The sequence below is a fragment of the Neodiprion virginianus genome, chromosome 2 (genome assembly GCF_021901495.1).
Source record: "Neodiprion virginianus isolate iyNeoVirg1 chromosome 2, iyNeoVirg1.1, whole genome shotgun sequence".
NCBI lineage: Eukaryota > Metazoa > Arthropoda > Insecta > Hymenoptera > Diprionidae > Neodiprion > Neodiprion virginianus.
The window spans coordinates 32,827,886-32,849,935 of record NC_060878.1 but is presented as its reverse complement, the minus strand read 5'-3'; the positions used below and the strand labels follow the sequence as shown (position 1 = coordinate 32,849,935).

Below are 22,050 nucleotides of genomic sequence, written 5' to 3'. Positions count from 1 at the left end.
TGCGATTGGTTTATCAATAAAAAATAGTAATAATAAGCATCGAATATTATTATTTACTAGTTGTTCAAACGTCAAACGAAAAGGAAATATTTTTATAATTCTTTTAAATAATCTCTTGTATCTCATGTTTTAAGATAAATGTTTCACCTGATTAATTATAGATGGGAAAGAAAAATGTTGTGCTTACTTAATACTTGACAGGAAGGATCTTTGGAGCAAAAACCGATCGCAAATAAAATATCAACCCATCAAATGAATTAAATACATGGGTTATATAAATTAATCGACAATGATTGATACGACTGATAGAGTGATGTTAGATATTAGCAATATTGAAGTACTTGATATATTACAATGCTCATCTACTTTCCTATTTCTTTAATACACATCTTGCTTTCCATGCAATAGAATTTAGTAATTTACCGACCACCCGGTAGGTGTTTCACCTCTTGGTTTCTACACTTCACATTGTATCTCCATCGAATCAAGATATTGCGAAGAGATATCTACGAACACATTTTCGGGTAACGTTGTTCGACGTTGTACGCTAAATGTGGGTTATAATTTCGGTAGAAAATAGCATGTATCCGAATCGTGATAAATAATATCCTGCTCGACACGAATCCCAATTGCGGGCCAAGCTTGAGAAAGTTCGCCCTTCTACAAGTGACACAACACAACGCAATTTCTCTGAAGGTCAAACACACGTGTGCACGTCTTGTCAGCGGGAATTGCAAATATCAAATCATTATTAATTAAGCGGATTACTCGCTTGTATCTTCTTTTATACTGCTCGTGATATAATACCCATGCATATTTTTACGAATACGCGATATGAAAAGATTTCCGAACCACGAGGCAGAATCTTGTTCACATTTCGAATTTCATCTCACTTTCAATCTTCGAGAGAAAAAAAAAAAAGGTGATAAAATATTGTCACCGCGTAGCGTGGGCCACGTGCCGGTAGGTGTATGTGCATGTGTAATTTGATACGCAAGGAATGGACGGGAGCAGCATGCGTGAGCAAACATCTCCTTGGTACACAGAAACGCACACATATAATAAGCCTGTCCACACGTATACAGCTAATCTCAAAGTTTTGCCAAAATATTGTTTTGCAAATCAACTCCAAGGCCTCAGCTCCAACTTAGATAATTAATATGCGTATGTATGTACATTGTACATAATATCTTTATCCAGAGATAACTAACTCTGTTGATAATTAACTGTCACTGCATTACGCTCATTAATTAAAACCGCAAATAATAATCTCAATCGCAGATCCTGTCTTTACTTCTGATATTACAAATTAGGAAAACATTTTCATACAATTATCGTTCGACAGATATTAATAGGAATGAGACAAATACCTACGCAATTCTATTATACCTTTACTAATTGTAAGACGTTGAAAAGGCGAATGGCGATAAAAAAAAAAGTGCGTTACTAAAGCATTTGTGGAAACCTTTTCGGTCACGTGTTAACGTACTTACATCGCGGAACTAGCCGAGAGAAAGAATCCTAATCGGGTACAGCAAAAAATTTAGCATACCAGTTGTAATCTGTTTACATTATCGAACGCAATGATGGAAGGTGTGACTCTTCGCAAGGCAAACATCTATACACATGTGTGTGATTTATGTACATACATATACTTCGATACATGTATAATTGTTAATTCATTAAAATATCGGCAATGGCCTATAAAAATCAACTTTTTTAGAGTCTCGTGTCTCCTTTCCGGTGTTGAGTTCATCCTAAAGTCTTCGAACCGCAAATGCACGCTGCGTACCCGAAATTTTGCATTTCGTGATACGGAGGATCGAATTCAACAATTTTGTTTCTCGCCGTTAGAAAAGAAAAAAACCGAATGTCACTTCAGATTTTTGAAAGAAATTTTTTCGGTCATTAGCAAATCTCATTCGAAAGAGAAAGGGAAAATTGAATGAGAACTTGAAAGCTTTATCAGACTGATTTCTAGTCTCATTCAATGTACCGCCGACTCGTCTGTTACACACCGTAATACAAAGTGCGTTCAACTTTACGCTACATCGCACGTAAATCTGCCGGCTGAATCCGATAGAGAAGAATAAAATAATTTTAAACAATAGGAAACGTAAACAAGTATTCACCGTCATCGTGTAGTTAACGTTGTTGACAGAATGATCGCTATCGTCGTGTTTGTTAGAAAAGAATACATCTGCGTTGTAGAAAAATCGTAAGCAAGCCCCCCTTGTATTTTCGTTTCAGTTTTCAGGGTCACGTGTGTACGCGTAGGCGTCGTATAACTGCAGCGTAACTATCCTACACGGTTCTTCATCCCCGCTTCTATTATTCAACCATATATTCGACCAATCGCGTATCTCCTTTCCGTGGGTGTGCCTTATCGCAAATTCTTAGTACTACTATGTATCCTCTCTCTCTCACTCTGCGTGCGAAAACCATGCTGTTTACTCGACTATAATAACCACACGTATATGTATATGTATACGTACGTACATACGTAATAATTCGACGTAGGTACGCACGTGCATATCGTACACACCGTAAGATGACGTATCGTAGAGCATGTATTTTCAGTGTGAAAAATATTTCTAAGCGCGTATAAATTTGAATTTAATGAATAAATTACGCAACGATTACCAATCAATTCTTAATTACAGATACGTGAGTAAAATTTTTGACATATCTTATATATTTAACATGCAGTAACACGTTGGTCGATAATAACCGTGTATAATAAATTTGAGTCATTCGACTTTCGTTGATCAAATTTTTATATCGGTTTCGATTATATCGTTTCTTTCCATTTCACTCGTCGAAAATGTCCTCCGATAAAATTGCGGTGAAAATAACCAGCTCATCCTTGATTAATATAGGTCAAGATGAACGAGGCCGGAGGATTAAGAAGGCTCTTGACCCTTTGGATTATTGCATCATGGTCAATTGTTACAAAATTGTCAAAGCTGGTTTGCATGCATATATTGAATACCTGATTCTCCATTACACCATTATCATTGTTATTACTGTTGAAGCATTTGTTCAATAGTAAAAAAAAGGTCGTACCAAGCTCGATGTATGCGTATTGCGTATATCTGTGTGTGCGTGAGGAAAGAGCGTTGATTTCGTGTCGGTTACGTTTGTTTTGAAGTGAGAAAAGAATACCTTCTCTTTCGCACGAGGCGATAGTTCTTCTCACTTATCAGCCAATCAGAACGAAGCACCATGTGCGAAAACAAATCGCGTGTTTACTCGCCAGCCAAGCAGCGCGACGAAGGTAAAAGGAACGATACACCAGAGAGAACTTCCCGCTTCAATACGTGTCAAGTGTTCGAGTAGTGAGGACGTTGATCTTGCCTTTAACTAATTACTGCTTCAACTATACATCCAGATATTCCTGTCGCTTAGTTTTCTTGTGTTTCATAAAGTTTGTGACGATTTTGTAAAACATAGCTTGCATACGGGATACAGGAAATTACTATATATGATATCGAGTGCGGCAGTATTTAAACTGCGCATTCAACAATCATGTAAATATTGAGTACAGAATAGTAAAGTAATTGAACGCGGATACGTCGATTAGTCTGAAATTCAAACCGCACAACCGCAACGTTTTTTGATCAAGTCAATCTGAAGATTCAACGATTACTCATCCGACGAGTTGCGGTATCAGTTATACCAGGTGAATATACTGCTGGTGTATGTATTATGTTTAAATTATAAATCATTAGGCGTAGGTTTATGTATCCTGTTGAAAGCAAATGGACAATTGTGCCAATTATCATCAACCGGCGTTTACAGCAAAGTTCATTCCCGCCGTTTCGCAATTGTGCGGATCTTCGCTCATCGTCGGTCGTACAATTTGCGGATGATAAATTATCCTCCGTTTAACTCCGTACAAAGAAAATTGTTACTCCGGCTGGCCTAAATACGAAAGTGTCGATCCGTCGCCACTCTGTGCGGCTTTCCCTCATCGCGGTTGATCTTTGCGTATCGTCCGCTCAACCGAGATCGTAATTCAAATAATTTAGCCAATCAACGCTTTGCTCTTCCGCGCGCATTTTTTGAAGTACGCGCGATTCGCCGGCTAATTGAATACGGAATGGCTTTACTAATTGCTATACCGCATCGCCAACGTTAGCAGCCGAACGTTTCTGACAATGAGCCACGAGTCAAGTTGGTCTGATTAATACGGTAGTAATTATCAAATCCGATAAGTTGCATGTAATTAGATGGAATTTGTTTGTCGACCTCAATTTTTACATAGAAAAAGTCGTCACGATACCCAAGTGGTAATAATTCGTCATCATCGTTACCCAACACTCGTCGCTTCTAAATCATCGTGAGTTGAAGAAAAAAGGAAGCAGGAGTGAAAAAACAAAATTACATCAGAGCACGTGCCTCGGCTATTCGTATATGCCAAATATCAGATAGATATTATTATCATTATTATACCCACCCATTATTTTTGTAATCGTCTTTTTTCTATTATTTATCGACGTATAAATTTTTTTCACGCGATTAAAACGTCTGGAACTCGAACTCTTGGATTTAAATATCTTCAGGCACGAAAATAAGGGGAAACGAAGATACACGTATTACAAAAGAAGTCGTTTATTTTATAATGAGAATTAATACTTATAATCCTCGAATACATTCCGATTATAGAAATCGGTGGTGAACTATATCCACCGAACAGTCATGCCCGTTCTACCCAGGGAACATACAAAGCACAATTATCTTCGTACACAGCTGCATCGGGTGAAAGAATTGCAGAATTGTTGCATTCAACGAACGCACCTAATACAGGAGACTGTATTAAAAATAACCCAAGACCGTGGCAGCCAGGCTCTTCTTCGTCAATTCAGTGCCAGGTCCACGGCCAAACTCGTCATCCTGGGCAGTAGCCAGAGGGCAAGACAATCAAGAACTTTCCACTGATCGTCTCTTGATGAGCGCGTGTAAGCTATTGTAACCGTTGTACGGTTTGAACCTCTCGCGCGTAATTTTCCTTATTTTTTTACTCTATAATTGTCAAATTAACGTTACTTCGTGGAATGCGTAATTATCAAGCATCCGTCTCGCCGGCAGATGTCATTCACGGTGTTCCAATGCGTATATGAGTAAAATTTGAATCCAAGTTACTGCTGTTCCAATTCTTCAGCAGCTTCAAGCAGTCCCTCTTAGCTACGGTTAACACCGAACGGAATAATGGCCGAACTGTACATAAAAACTATTTATAACTTTGCAATATTGCGAGGAGTCGGTACATCCGATTTGGCACCTCGCTAAACCGAAACGAATTGACCAAATCGGTATTCCGAAGAGTTTTATTCTATTAATACCTAAACCCTTATCGATCCAAAGTCTTGAACCTATTTGCTTTCGGTCATCGTTTCTTACAGCAAGCGCATCGGGAATTCCGGATCCATTACATATGCGTAAGGCTTGCTTACGCAAATATGTCTATGCAACTAACACATGTGTGTATGTACATAAATACGCGTGTTACGTATACAGCAGATTATTTCTCCTAATTTAACTTTTTATACCGGTGTAATATTACATAACGAAATACGCGTGTTTAACATATACTATGCCTGTTAAATACTCAACTGTAACACGAATTTTACACGAATTTAAATCTTACACGCTAGAAGCTTTTCCCTCGTGTTGGTCGAGGCTATAATTTTTGTTTGAAACAAGCCTTGGACAGCGTAGATCGCAGCACATGACTGGGAAATAGTCGACTCACCATGTGGCCGTAATCTTGAGAAATACATAAACAGTATACCGCAACAATGAGCGATAGAGCAGATAAAATTTCTTAACAATCAATGCTCGTATAACAAATAGAACAGGAAAGAACGGGAGGCGAACATAATAATAACGAATATAGCTGACGGTGAATTATTTCGAACGCATGGTACATACATAAATCTCATTATCGTTTACCAGCGCTACGTAAATCCGGCCCAACAAGTTATCGTGGATGTCACGCAATTGTCGTGTTTTGCATCGACCCTTGCACAAGTTAACGGGTTGTATCGCTTTCGCATGATAAAGTTTATAACCTCGAGCCGATACGTCTACACTCGTATTATACAATATGCGTACGTCATTTGTGTAATGCTGATTATGAGGGATGTTAATCAACCTAATCGCGTCACTAGTGTAAATAAGGTACTCTTGGTAAAAGTTTTCAAACAGGTAGATTCCCAGCACTTGATCGGCTTATCAGTATTACTATACGTATCCAATTGTGCGGACTAAGTTCGTTCATCAATGATTTTGCATGTATTTGTGTAGATTAAGCCGGGACCAGTGGTTTGTGTAACCGACGTTCCTCGCCTTCTCTGTCCCTCTTTATCGCTTTCCGTTAATAAACGTTGCCAAATTCCAGCGGTAATCGTAGATAGAAAGTATTATGAGTTATAAAGCTTGCGCAATATATGCTCACAGGCCTACCATAACTGACAATAACAACGGAAATACGTCAGTCAGTTAGTCAGTGACCACTAAGCGTCTATGCGGTTCCTAAACTGTCGATTGTATAAACAAATTTTGCTCACTGTCTTCTGAACAAAACAACATATTTCCGACTCAATGTTATCGTTCACTGCTTATCGTGAAAAACGTATTTGACTGCAAATTGTAAGATGATCGGTTAATTATTTGACGATCTGGATGTGTATGTATAACTAAGAAGGGTTGCAGGCCATGATTTTTGAAAAAAATATTTATCCAAGTACTATATCGTGTGTGCGTAGCATTTGTTCTCCTTTTCTTCCTTGTACAAGCACATCATCCTACGGACAGCAGCTTGTTTCGCTTCCGTTCGATAATATGCATTGCGGTGAATGACCCACGTTGATTATATGAAGTGCATTTAATATAGATGTACTTTTTCACATCTATGTATATCTCCCACTGTTTCTTTCTTTGTTTGCAGACAATGAATACTTTTTTTTAAACCAATTTCGATCCTCGCCGTAAGAAATGGCTTCTATACTTACACTGCGAATACATCATATCTCTGCTGAATTTCTTTTCTTTTTTTCTTACGCTTAGTACTGTGTCTGAAAGAATTATCAATATGCTTTTGCATTAACCATACTGTTATTTACCAATAACGCTTCATTCCGCGAACTCGGGACGCAAATCGTGTATTTAACGTAATTTGTTTAAACCCCTATACAGTTAGAATGATCATTAGAAGGATAATGCATTAAAGGGTACAACAAGACGAGAGAATGGGTTTGCCTATTTTGTATTCTTCAGTTCTCTCATCAAAAGCTAGAAATTTTTCTCTTAAAGTGCTTGTCATTGTTATTTGCCATTCGAGATTCATTACGGTCAGGTATAATTGGCGGGTCGTTAATATCAGTGAGAATAATTTTGGCATGCCTCCAAGCATTCGTCAGTTATACGTTTACAGTTGTAAATTATAATTATGAAGAGACCGGAAATTTCTTATTATACAACTACGGATAAATTATTAATAAATTCTTCATAGCTAGCCGTATCAAATTCACGCAAGTACATGGTTTATTGCAATTTGAAAATGGTTTTTTAGACTTTTTACATAAACTGAATGTTGGAAATGGAAGGAGTTGTAGAGGAGTCTTGTTATGTCGTAATTGTAGATACGGAGGTAGGAAAATTTTTTCACTTTTCCTATTTCTCTTTCGTTGTCTACTTCTCTTTTGGCTCTGCATCAATATTCCCCGTCTTGAGATGAACAACAAGTTACTTGAATCAGAGCCAGCATCGTATCTTCATCTGCTACAGGAGGCAGACTAACGTTACGCAACCAGGTATCTTTTTTAGGTAAAGCCAATTTTCGTTTTGAGTGGAATTTTTCTCCTACCCAAGAGAATGTATTTTGAAATCATGCCAAAGTCTTCGAGAAACAACCCGAAACTTGTCTCCAAAGTCAGGTGGATCATATTTTTCATTTTCACGACTAAAGTGAGTCAGAAATTCTCGTGAAGTGACCGAGTTTGCAAAAAAGAGCATTGTCCTACAGTCGTGACGTATGATATTTTTGAAAAAAAAATTTCGGCAATGAATCTATTGTCAATCTGCAGGCCTATGATTTAAAGAAAACAGAACACTCATGCTCGAAGTTATCGCGTCTTTACCGCGTTCTAGTTGATAAGAAAAATTTCGTTCCAAAAATGGGACTAACACGCGTCTTCCGTTTTCCCCATAACGTCGGTGAAACATGTTGAAACTTTACCATTGTTGTGACGGGGTCTTAATCGGCTTTTAATTCCAACTTTAAGGTTTCCCAAAACATTCGTCATTTACGACGTCAGAAATTTCCAACATTACTGACGAGCGATTATGACAAAGTGCTGTTCGATACCCAGACGTATCATCCTTGGCCGTCAATCCGATACCTTGTAATCGTGTTAATCGATTGACCGTTAGTCAGTACCGAGCTGTTTGTCTTATGAAATCATTTTTGACATTTACTTTTTTATTTTATTTTATTTTTTGTTCGGCGGAATTACAAAGTGCAAAGTTTAATTCGATTAGATTACACTGCAGTATTAGGCTGCATGTTGATTTGTTTTGTTAGCCTTTGTTAGCTTAGGGTTAAAACGATTACCAGCATTCGTTCGTACGGTCCAAAGAATTAATTTACCATGCTATTGTAACCTTGGGTGAAATTTTAAGTGCCGTCGTTTTCCTCCAGATTTCTTTCATTATGGTGTGATTTCTAATCGTTAAATAAAGATAATTGGTCGACACAGGTGTACAGTTTATGTAGAATAGGTGATTACTTTCTGTCTCGACTTCATTGTATGCATCGCATTTCAGGTTTGACCCCGCCGAAAATGGAAAACAGGCGTGAACAAACAGCTTTTATACTTATGCAACTCTCATGAAATTTCTAGTTGATACTGTTGAAAATATTTCAAATTATAAAGAAGGTATAAGGAAAATTAGTTACAGCTTCCGAGAACTATACTATAGATATAGACTGCTTCGTGCTATCTTATACAACTTATCACCCCTACTTGCGGTGAATCGATATACACCCTGTGTGTACAAAGGGCCCGTGGAAAGGGAGTACAAGAAGATATTGTGTAGGTATGTACCTACGTATTTGGATTGATCAATACAAGCAACGGTTATATTACTTTCACTGTCTTATGCAAGACGCAATATTACAAGAGTTGGGCACGCATACATGCACCCGTCTATAAATGTAGTGGTACACCCGTCGAGCGTGAAATAGTAAATCACTGCAGGTATGTTGGTCGTTTCGTAATATTCCACTGCACCTGCGACCTCAGTAAGTGTAATTCGTATACTGGGACAAATAAAGTCCACAGTGTAAAAAAAGCGCGGAGGAGACAAAGCAGTTGTTTACAATCAGGACCGTATCATTTGGAGCGTGAGGTGTGACTTGTTTAATTGCGCTGTGATTAGTTCCATACTTACAATTAATGGCTTCTTGTTGCTCCAAGAAGTGTTTGTTGGGTTTCTTAAGTAAAGTCATTTTCTAACAATGTACACGCATACCTATAAGTACTTTCTTCATAATTACAGCTCGGGTTTCTATGTAATTTCTATGTAAAATAACCATTACGGTTTTCCAAATATCCTTATGTACGAAGAAAGGCTGCGGATCGGACTACCATCTAACGTTGGTCGTTTATGGATATAACAGAACAGCGGAATATTGAAATCTGTGTAGTAGTACGACCAAAATTTTACTTTCATAAAAGTATTGCTTATGTAAATTCTTTTTCCATTCAATTACAGCCTAACTCGAAGAAATTATTATTACTCGCAGTACATTTACCAGGCAAAAGTACCTTCTGTAATGATTCTAAAAAATATCTTTTAAATATAGGGACTTGACGTTATTTCATTGTGATAAATCGCATTGATCAGCGAGTATAAAAACACAACTATATTTATCCGTGTATAATTACTATTTTTATTTTATTTTTAAAACCCTACTATCATACTTAACGACGATTCGGAATTCCTCCAGTGAGTTTAGTAGCGTCGCTTAAAATCATTTTCGAGTAATTTACGAGTAAATATATGACTCACATCCGAGCTCTACACGCTCGTGTTACGTGTAGTAACACCTACATCATGCATGTCTGTACTTTGATCGCAGGTTTACAGAAGCCCGCGGTTCGAACGCTACGGTCACGTGGAAGCCCCGTCTTATCGACCGTTGGTTTTGGCCGCGATGATTGGCTCAGCTTAAGTCACGTGACACTTGACGTAAGGAACCTGCCGTCTGCTCAGCCGTCGGAGCGAGCGTCTGCCTGTTATATCAACTTGTCACAGAGAACGAGCCATCGCTGGCCGCGAGGGAACAAAGGAGGATCGCCGTTGCTTCATACGGCGATACACGACGTCGGATTCTGGACGAGTTTTTTAATCGACACACACAGGCATCGAGTGCGTATAATTGTTCTGCCATTTCATTCATACGTATAGATAATATCGTTTTATGAACTAGTTGAGTTTATAATCTTTTCACCGACACGGCTTTTGTGACTCGCGAGTGTGTGAAGTAATGCGCGGTCGAGCATAGTGCCAAATTATCCGTAATAAGGGTTTGTGAATACGTTGAGAGAGAGAGAGTGTAGTATTGTCACAGGATTACTTTGACAATTATCGTGCTTTTCGGCTCGATGACAGCTCGCTGTCAATATGGTTAGGTAAATTATTGAAAGTCACGGTACGGCTTCGGAAAATTGGTGAAAATTCTATCAACGATTTATATTTTAATCTGTAGAAGCTTTATGTTTAAATCACTCTACACTTTATAGTCAATGTCTGACAATAAATCGCACCCTCTTATTAGGCGAACACCCACACAGCATCAAAAAGACCTTTTTAAAGGTCGCAAAAACAACCCAATATGTACAGCATGAACTACATTGGAAAGTTCATCAGCAACTTTAGGGACTTTTACAATGAAATAAACGCTGCTACTCTAACTGGTGCCATTGACGTGGTCGTTGTCGAACAGCCTGATGGATCTTTTGCCTGTTCACCTTTTCACGTCAGATTTGGAAAACTATGTGTCCTTCGATCGAGGGAGAAAGTGGTGAGTTCTTTTTTTCCTTATAATTTTTAAACCTAGTTTGACACACTCTGTTACTGCGTAATTTTCATCTCCATGATTCGTGTTGTAGATATCATGAATACGGCACTGGTAATACCAGCTAATCATCGTCAATCACATAAATTTATATTTGCTACAATTATCGTCGTTACATGCTTGCTAACATAATTCAAGATTATGATGCCAACAATAACTTGTTTGTTTAACCATTTAGCTCTGTTCCAATACATTCCCTATTTAGACTTCTTTGTATTTTGCACATGAGTGATAAACACAGAGGAAAATATATGGATGTATATCCATAGCGTAATAAAGTGGATTACATATCGTAAAAAACCTGATTGGATAAATGCATTCAACATCTAGTTTATGCATGTACTTTACGTAGTTGATTTTTTTCTTTTTCTACATGACCAGCGGGCATCTTTGATATTCAAAAAACGGTATTCTCTTTACAAATGACAAAACATTTTATTTTCCCATTCTTAATACTTCAGATTGGACACGTCATCTCTGAAACAATTAAATGATTCTTGTCATTTATTTGGCACAGGTTGATATCGAAATAAATGGAGAACCACGTCAAATTCACATGAAGTTGGGTGACTCTGGGGAAGCTTTTTTCGTTGAAGAAGTTGGCTGCGGAGGTTCACCAACTGACACAGAAATTCCACCGCATCTTGCATGCTCTCCAATTCCACATGACAGTTGTTTTCCACAGCAAAGGTAAGCAAAGCCACTAACAGCATGGTTTATATCACTCAATCATTTGTCAACGCTCATTCCTTTAAAGTTAGGATTGCACCATTTTCGTTCTTTACTTCATTTAACAAAAAACAGCCAGTATCTAGCTCTCAACATTATAATTTTCATAACTCATTTCGCTGTTCACGCTATTCTTAGGGAGAGTGGAACTTTGTTTCTCAGGTTCAACCTGCTCTCGGAACTTCCGCAAGAACAACGTGAGAAGCTACTTAGAGATTCGGTGCTGTCAATAGAGCGTGAGAAATGGGAGGAAATGTCAGCGCTGCCGTCAGACGAGCGTGAGAAATTTCTTGTAGAACAGTTTTCGGATCTCCCAATAGAGCACCGTGAAAAATGGCTTCAAATAGCGTCAATGACTACAGAGGAACGTGACAAAATATTTCGCGAAAATTTCGGTGTTATATCTACCGAACAAAAGCAGAAAATGATACGCGAGCAATACTCTGCACTTAAGACTGAGGACAGAGAAAGACTGTTTAAAGAAAATTTTCCAGAACTGCCGGTAGAGCAAAGACAGAAGTTCGAATTTGCTTTGCTCAGTGATTGGAAAGGCAAAGAGGAAGAAAAGTGGGATGATAATCAGATTGACTCTAAGCACGATGACGAGGAGATATTCAATATGGATAATATCGATGGAGAGGAACCAAACCCTGCCTCGGCTGTAGCACCTGTGAAAACCTTCAACGCTGTTGCTTCTAATACAAGAATTCGTAAAATAAGCATTGTGCATAATGAATTCCGGCCAATAACGGATGATCCTCAAAGCAGTTCCAAGGAAAAGTCTAGTGACGAATCAAACGTTTCTTTATCCAAGAAAAATTCCAAGGATGAAACTATTGAGGAAACGAAAGGTAGCAATGGGTCCAAGAGAAAACGCAAGAGGAGAAGCATTATGAAGAAGAAAGGAGTGCAAAGAAAAACTAGTAATGGAAGCAGTAGTCAGACTGAAATGAGCGAAAATGACGTCGTAGCTGCCGACGAATCTCAGAGCGAACCTGTAAGTGAATTTCGATTACAATGCTGAAAGTTGAAAAAGTATTCAATTGAATGATCGCTTCATTTTATTTGAATGCAGTCTAGAAAAAGTACCGTTGAAAGCAATTTACGTTTTTAGCTGTTTATTCCTTTTTATTTGTTTTTTTAACATTGCAGATGCTCTTTTAGTATTCTCGAAGAGACTTGCATACAATATTCTTTAGATTGACTTAATCTTATTAGATAATTACGAATATATTGATTAAAGATATTAAAGGGCCCGAGTCCGGTTGTCGAAGTCGAAACCAATAACGCTTCAGCTGAACCTACGGAAACCCACTTGTCATCCTTGTCGCAAGAAATTACAGTCCCGCGTCAAGAATCAGATTTTCATTTCTTCAGTGACACAGAAATCACAAAGTAAGTCTACCTTTCATCAATTCAACATAGAAAAAGTTCAGATAATAAGAAACCAAGATCAAGTTAGTTCAGATATTTTGTTATTGAATATTATAATTCTCAATATGAAAGCATCTGATCTCATTCAATTAGAAATCGGGAGTCTCGGCCTCGTTCTCCAGTTCAGTCTGATACAGAATTTGAAATGCGTAAGCTCACTGAAGATAGAGCTGAAATTGAGGATGAGAAGACGCATCAGCAGAGCTGGAGATGGGGAGAATTGCCAAGCCCTCCTCCCGACTCTTCTCTACCATCGCATAGGAGCTCATTGAATACTTCGACAGTAGCCAATCAGCCTACTGACTGTAAGTATGAAAATTTTTAGTACTTCACTAAAAAACGTAACAAGCTTTGAATCCCTGCAAGTACCCAGTTGCAAGATCTTACAAGCATCAATTCCTAAGCAAATTGTATTCAGCACAGACTTCGTTTCTTATAAACTATAACAATTTTAAGCCTACCTTTTTTGGCCTTTATCATTCATTCTTCATCTATTGCTAGCCATTTCGAAAACATATGCTAAATTTAACTTTTATGGCAGTCGACGCCCATCAATCGATTTTGAGTCGTACATTGGCCTACATGAAGCGGACAAATTCTCGCTTTGTACGTAATCCAGAATCAGATGGAATATATTTGAGCGATCTGAATGCAGACGAACTTGACCCCGAAGTTGCTGCTCTTTATTTGCCAACGTCTCATCACAGGGCAACTATTGCTAAAGGTATTGCTACTCATTGGCCTATGCTTACAATTGTTTTTCTTCTCTCGAAATACGTAAACCCATACTTATGCATAAAGAATACTGAGCTTTTGTTCTGCTTCTTGTAACTAATCATGCTAACTGTGTATAAATTATTTGTACATGAACAAATTTTGTATTACGAAATAAAAGTTACTTAGTGTAAAGAAACTTTCAAATTTCTGAATTTCTTTCTTAATTTTTTAGGTGGAAAAAGTCTGGACGAAGAAGACGCAGAATCTGGAAATGGTCCAAGTCTACCTCAGAGTCCAAACAGCGTTGAAGGAGCCATCGGCGGCCCTAAATCGCTGGACAGTGATTTTGAAGAGCCAAAACATTCCCTATTCGATAGCAATGCTGACGTCACGTTGTCTCTTTGTGGTGGCTTAGATTCCAAGGATGGACCATCTGAGGAAACATTCCATCAAAACTTGCTTCACTTTGAAGATGTCTGTAGTGATCCAAAACTATTCGAAAATCCAAGTTTGGTCATAAAAATTAACGGAAAGTTTTATAACTGGGCTATGGCCTGTCCCATCCTCATGACCTTGGCTGCTTTTCAAAGGCACTTGCCCCAGAGTGCCGTAGAGAATTTATGTGCTCGTTACATGCTGACTCCAGTTCACGAGGACGAGAAACAGCAAAGTGGGGGCAAAACTGAGGGTCGTACTGGTTACAGCTCTTGGTTTTCATGGAGTCGCTCCAGTCAGCCATCTAAAAAACAAAAGGATTTATCAGAAGGTAATTAATTTGTCACTTTCCATCATCAGTTGCAATATGTTGTACAAATAAGTCAAACAAAAATTTTCTGTTCTTCACTAGTTGATGGCCCAATAATCGGCCAAACTCAACAACAGCTTATTGGAGTTAAAGAAGCTTCCCTATCGGAGAGTGTGCCATCAGTTAGCATCAGAATGTAAGTCTTCTATTCTGTGTGTTTCGTATGATAAAATCAATAGGATTATATAAATGGTATTTATTTTTCAGAGATCAAAAAGAGGAAGAAATAATCGATATGCACTTGGGAACTGAGGCCGTAGCTCAGACTAGTTTCCCAAATATGCCGGAAGAATCACTCCTTGACAAAGGAGAAAAGACACATGGTGAGCAAGAGGGAGAAGGTTACAGTGGCAGTGAGGACTCTGACAGCAATCGCAACGAACCTCAAGGAGTCAAAATACCAATAGAAAGAAGACCCTACTATGAATCCACCGAAAAATACAGAAAGACTCTGCGGCTTTCCTCAGAACAAATTGTAAGCCGTATATTACTCATATTGTAAACTTTTTCAGACTTTCTCGCTGTCAAATACTCGTAATCTGTAGTGTAATTCAAAACCAATACACAAAATTTATATTAAAAATTCCTCTTTCACGTTTTGTAGGCCAGTTTGGGTTTGAAGGATGGTGCAAACGAGGTAGTGTTCAGCGTGACAACCGCTTATCAGGGTACAACCCGATGTAGATGTCACATTTACAAATGGCGTTGGGATGACAAAATCGTTATATCTGACATAGATGGTACAATAACGAAATCTGACGTGCTAGGACACATTCTACCGATTGTTGGTAAAGACTGGGCGCAATCAGGTGTTGCTCAGCTATTCACCAAGATTAAAAATAATGGATACAAGCTATTGTATCTCTCTGCTAGAGCTATTGGCCAGGCTAGGCTCACCAGGGAATATTTGAAGAGTATAAAACAGGGAGATTTGTCTCTGCCTGAAGGACCTTTGCTACTTAATCCTACGAGCTTGCTATCAGCATTTCATCGAGAAGTTATCGAAAAAAAACCAGAACAGTTTAAAATATCTTGCCTCAGCGATATTCAAGCCTTGTTTCCAGAAGACACCAAGCCTTTCTATGCTGGATATGGAAATCGTATAAACGTGAGTTTAATTTGCGCTTGCTGTTGTTACGCTAAAATGCGTAGAGTATTGTCCTGAAACGAAGTGTTTATGAATCAAGCGATCTGTCAATTGCTGGCAATTTCTTGTACTAAATCTCTTACACTTTTTTTTTTCATGAACTAGGATGTTTGGGCATACAGAGCAGTGGGCATTCCCATAGTAAGAATATTCACGATCAATCATCGCGGAGAATTGAAGCACGAGCTGACGCAGACATTCCAATCCTCGTGAGTAATTAATTTTTTTCACATTTGTTTGTGATCGGTACTTGATTGTGCCACTGGATATTGGTTGCTGCGATTATTCGTAGTGCTCGGTGGTTTGTAAATGTAATAATCATAGTTTAATCTATATTTAATCCTTAGTATTTATATACTTGTTTAATATTGTCAATTATTTCGCTATTTCTGGTCGATTTCACTTGTTCTGCTACCAGTCCTAGCAACCTAGGGTTTCTTGCAATTTCGCAATTGTGTAAAGACAGGAATCTTATCATCTTGTTAGAAAAGTCTGTTAACAAATGTTTCACTTGGTATTTTCAAACAAAAAAAGACTCCTGGCCTTAGGATACATCTGATTTTATCATACAGCCAAATTGTACTCGGACTGGCCTCAGAGAAGTAATTCAAAACTTTAGTGAAAAGAAGTAAATTAGTCAAAATATGACATTGTTTATAGCTTGGTTTCATTTGTACAATATTATACAATTTTGAAGGCTGCACGTTTATAATTAGGATTTTAATTATTTCTTTAATATTGCACGTTTAGGTTTTGTACAACCGCCTCTACTGTTAAAGATTATTTTTGCCTTACACATTTGAATTTGTACAACTGTCGTTTCACAAATATTAATTTTTCACATGAAGTTTCTACTAGAGTTATCTGTCTTGTTGGAAAATCATAAGACAGGTTTTTTTATGGTGCTCCCAAATGTGTATCAATCAGAAAAATGGTAAAATTTTTGTTCGCAATTTTTTGTTTTGTCGTATTACAGTGAATACTTTTCCCTCTCACGGCTTGATGCCTAACATGTGGAACTACTAGATTCATCTGGGCAAAGATAAGCTGGCATAGGCACACTGCGGATGTGTAGCAGATTAACCAATGTATATGGATAGCCGATTTAAACAAAATTCTAATAGCACTTTAGTCGTTTTGACATGGGGCTGTTTTGTGTGGTTGCAGTTACACGTGTCAGAGCGGAGTGGTCAATGACTTGTTCCCGCCATTGCAATACCACTGCACTTCTACAGATGACAACGCTACGATAGATAGTTAATCAATAAAAAAGTCCTTCACAAGTCAATGAATCCTAGTCAAATTTTGCGACGACTTTATCAACTTGCCTTATTATTTGTCAAAATAATGTAATCAATGGTGGTCGTTTTACGAATTTTCCCAGTATATACTAAAATCCAGCTCAGCTAGTCTTTCGTACAAAATGATATTACATGCCTATGTTGGAGTAGACTTCAGCCTGGTACTGATATTGAATCAGATCAAAAGTATATGCACAGTATAGATGTACATACATACGTAGAGGTTTACAAATGCTTGAGAATGTACAAAGAGAAGTTAATCAAATTTTGGTTTTAGTAGTATTATCATGCCAGTTTCATTATCATTTTCTTAGTTACATTTAGTAATTACATTATATGTATATTTCATCATACAAGTTTTGGTAGCTGTTTACCACAAGGCAACTTCTAAAATATGATCTTTTCGATCCCTCAATTTTTTAAAGAAAAGATGTATTTTTATATCGTGACAGCTGGACTGTTGACCATATATTTTTTATAATATTTTTTATTTATTGTCGAAAACCGATGACGTATTTGGTTGTACATCTGCTTGCTACTTCTCTACTTATGATGTATAGGGTAAGCACTCGACACTACACACTTGTTTTTTGTTCTCGGCTTGATTTTTTTAAATATACTTGACTGATGATTCATTTGGCTTTCTTCACGCTCAGAGTTCGACAATTTAATTAATTTTGATGTCACGCTTATTTCCTTCAACACCATAACTCTTAATACAAGGTTTACGTTTTTAGAGTTTGGTTTGCCAATGTTTTTCTCGTATTGCTAAAATCTTCCGATTTCATTACCATATGCAATTCAGTACTTCTAGTGAACTTCCAGTACGTTAGTTTACACAAATCACAAAACTGTAGTTATTGCTGTTTATACGCATTCGTGCATCAGCTTAGTTTCACAGGGTACGGTGTCCAAATCCATCTAATACCTTAATGATAATTTTTATTCACGTATCTCATAAAAACAATTTCTAATCCAACCTTTTATCGATGGCATGCAATTGATGAAATTTGTCATATTTTATTGAGTTTTCTACTATTGTGCACTCAGTATACACTAGATGGTTTGTAACTCGGCTACTCGTCTAATTCTTACAATTATTTTAATTGAAAAATGTTTTTATGAGTTCAAAATATTTTCATTGACTTTCCAATACCATAATAGAATTGAAAACTTACCAATTGATATCACAAACGATTGTTGCTGATATTCTCTCATGTACATTCTCACAAGCCACGTCTATTCGCATTCTTTTCATACCTCTATTACAACTTGGTAATCTGCTCAAATTTAGGAACGAGACAGTCTACATACTTACCATTGAACCTTCATTTTCACAAATTCACTACGGTCATTGTTGCTTAAGCAGTAAAACAACAGTCGTTCTTAACACAGTTCAGACGAACATTACTGAACAGGTGGAAAATACTGGCATTATAAATTAAATGCCATTGAGCCTGGAAGGAAGTGCTGTGTGTTACACATAATTTATCTGCTGCTAAATCATTACTGCTTGCATACATTACATGTGTTAATTAAATGTTCACGTGGTAAGCCAAACTTGTAAAAATTTACTATCTCTGTTTTATATTTCAGATACTCGAACATGAGCTATATTGTAGATCATCTATTTCCCCCCCTGCCTGAAGATGCAACTGACGAATTTAGCAATTTTGCTTACTGGCGAGAGCCAATTCCTGAGTTGCCGGATCTAGAAGTACTAAGCACTGAGACACAAACCACGCAATAAACGTCTTCACTCGACACCTGAGCAATAATAAATCGCTCATTATTTATTAAAACAGTTGTTCTGTCTAGCTAAGTTTTATACTCTGTGTATTGATGCAGCTGATGATCCGGCTGACGTGTTGCTACGAAATATTTTGTCTTATTATTCATTCAAAATTGTCATTGACTATAAGAAGAAGAAAAATTTTGTTGCAATGAAAGAATTGACTCCCCGTATTTTTCATAGCTTTCTAATATTTATTTCGGTTCTTTTTTCTTTTTAAATGACTAGCAAATGAACGACCACTTTTACTTTACTTTACGTTATGAAAACACATAGTCTACGTTGTTTATTCCAAAAACATTCCAATATAGGTGATACATAGTGAAACACGTAACTTGTGGACTTCAGTTGTTTATTTATTTGTCAATCTCGGTACTAGTTCCTTGCATCGCATACGTCACGCCGGTTTCATACTGCACCTAGCAGCTTAAGTAGCAGGAACAGCCGGCAGTTACTTGAATAAAATCAATACTACTTGAAATCTGAGAGTCGGTTAAACGTCGTCAACGTGTTTTGCTTTTGCTTTAAGAGAGATGATAAATTGAATCTGTAAAAGATTAGTATCTGTTGCTTACGACATACTGCCAGCTTTTCACTGAAAGTGTTTTGATTGTAAACCAATAATTCAGGTGTATAACATTTACCTCTTGTCTTGTCCATGTTACTCAGACAATTATTATTTATTTTCTTTAAATGAGATTTCTGTTCAGTTGGTGTTACAAATTGATCATGGTGAGTTGGAACATAAAAGGACTGACTTTTGGATTGTGATATTACGAGCAAGGGGATAGAGAAAGTTATATTTAACTAAATTTAGTATCTGCTCAAATTGTTGCACGAAGTGAAACGGATCTAAATTACTTTTGTAGATTTATTGTTTAATTTATTTGATATATTATGAATTACTTCTTAAGATTTCAGGGTAAATTCTTTATAAATGTACATGTTGTACTGTTAGTTTTGAAAAGGTGAGAAAATTAAGAGAAAAATTGAAGAGGTGACATTTTATTTTTCATGTGATAAAGTATGATAATAGTTGACATTGATTAAAATAACTCAATCTTTAATATTTTCTTATTGTTGTGTGTATTACTCTCCGTATTATTTTTGTCATCAAGTAATTACACAACGCTGATTGACAATGCAATGCGTAATTACTTTACCAAAGATCATTTTCCACTTAGATTATACATAGATAATCATACTTTTGTATTTATAAAACCCTTCGATAATTTCTTAATTTTATTTTTGTCTCTGTATTTATTTATAAAAAGAATTTGATGTGAAAATTGGAAGCGTATGGCACTGGAATAAAAAAGATTTGAGACATTCACATCTAGTTAGAATTTGTAAAATTACTATATGTTGGATGAAATAATTGATTATCGTTTAGTAAGACATGTATATATTATAAATTATTCAGGTTATAAATTAGTCAGGTCTGTAAGTCACGTTATGTAAAATATATAAACTTATTTCGTAACCAGGTATTATTGATTTTGTTAGTTAAGTATTATACTATCGTATCTAGTAAGAAAATTTAGTTTTCATTTTAGAATATGTGTTCGACTATTTCTTTGATATTACCTGATAAATAATTCGATATTTCGAGTTTTTCTTGTTATTACCGATCCTTTTGTTTAGGTAATTTCCAGTCGATATGACGATCTGAATTCCTGTGATTTGAGGAACATGAACAACACGTGTACACAGCTATATTTCATTCGCTCACTTCGCTTTACATTCAGTGTCGTCACATAATTGTTGCCTATAAATGATACGTTTTAGTGATAATAATCATGAATTAATGTATTTTAATGAAATCCTCTTGTCAGAGAGCTGATATTGCTATTAGAATGTCGAACTTATTTAAATTCTAACACATTGAGAGCGGAATATAACTTATTACGATTGTCATTCCAAATTGAGAAAGCAAGTTGCTCGTAATAAGATATATTACGTATTTATATTTATTTTGATGAACGTCATTAAAAAAGAATTGACAAGATTTCTTCTACAATTCACTCACTATTTTACATAAACATTATTCACTCCGCATAGGAACAAACAATAGGTATCTTCCGAGGATAAGAATAATTATGCCTTTTCAAAGTGGAATGCAGTTTGAGCTCAAAACCTATTACTATCAAGAAAACCTTATCAGTAAATGGATTAAATAATTAAATATGAAAGTTTGAACTAAATATTATCAAGCTCTCTATGCAACAGTTTATTCAATGTAATAATCATATCTTGTAATCTACACAAGTTTCAAATAATAAAGGGAAAAAAATAATTAACCGTTTTAGTATTATCAATTTGTAAAAGTAGTTGATAAATTTATTTGTACTCCTTTGCAGACGAATTGCGTCGAAAAGTTTGAAATAGCACTCTGATATTCAATTCAACCATACCAGAATTCATTTCAGATACCATACAAACAGTACCATTGAGATTTAGTCATTTTTCAGCTACACTACAAAAACTGTAGATTACTTGCTAAATAAAATTAGCCCGATACGTCGTTAGCTCATTGTGACTGGTGATTGCCTTTCCGTTGTCCTCATTATCAGAAATGTCCCATGATTCTACAGAAGTAGTACTTCGTTTTTTATGATTATTTGCTGTGATTTTGAATGCCACTCTTTTAGAATTTTCACAACTAGATTTTGGAACAGTTCCATTCAGCCAATGATATATTATCTGTTGATTAACAAGATTAGATCCAATGATTTCCCACATTGGTATCAGAAATTGTAATAAAAAGTTTTTTCAAAGTTTTATACACATAAAAGGTACAATTTCGTTTAATTATTTCACTCACCCATGTCATACCGACGATCCAAAATATAGTAAATCCTAATATGCAACTCATTATTCATTGAATGAGTATGTAGAATGTGTAAATATTGTGTATTATTTGGTAATAATATTTTTCATTAAATTTATCTTGATATTTGCACTGCTGACGAGAGATTT

At 36.5% G+C, this 22,050-nt stretch overlaps 1 protein-coding gene across 5 annotated transcripts; it reads left to right on the top strand.

Annotated features, from left to right (window-relative positions):
* Positions 1-3,311: 3,311 nt before the first annotated feature.
* On the top strand, positions 3,312-21,371 carry LOC124296912 (phosphatidate phosphatase LPIN2). 5 transcript variants are annotated; one of them, XR_006906477.1, is made up of 15 exons: positions 3,312-3,682; positions 10,148-10,437; positions 10,847-11,092; positions 11,664-11,836; positions 12,014-12,872; positions 13,119-13,270; positions 13,403-13,614; positions 13,851-14,033; positions 14,259-14,792; positions 14,874-14,967; positions 15,039-15,306; positions 15,436-15,939; positions 16,084-16,187; positions 17,146-17,840; positions 18,876-19,013. XR_006906477.1 is itself a non-coding variant. In XM_046747342.1 (14 exons), exons 3-14 carry the CDS (start codon positions 10,904-10,906, stop codon positions 19,027-19,029), a joined length of 3,417 nt encoding a protein of 1,138 aa, XP_046603298.1. In that variant the 5' UTR covers positions 3,312-3,682; positions 10,148-10,437; positions 10,847-10,903; the 3' UTR covers positions 19,030-21,371. The 5 variants fall into 5 exon arrangements, 4 of the variants coding, with proteins under 4 accessions (XP_046603298.1, XP_046603299.1, XP_046603297.1 ...); XM_046747342.1 differs by lacking the exon at positions 17,146-17,840 and having other exon boundaries at positions 13,128-13,270; positions 18,876-21,371; XM_046747343.1 differs by lacking the exon at positions 17,146-17,840 and having other exon boundaries at positions 3,313-3,682; positions 12,038-12,872; positions 18,876-21,371.
* Positions 21,372-22,050: the final 679 nt, after the last annotated feature.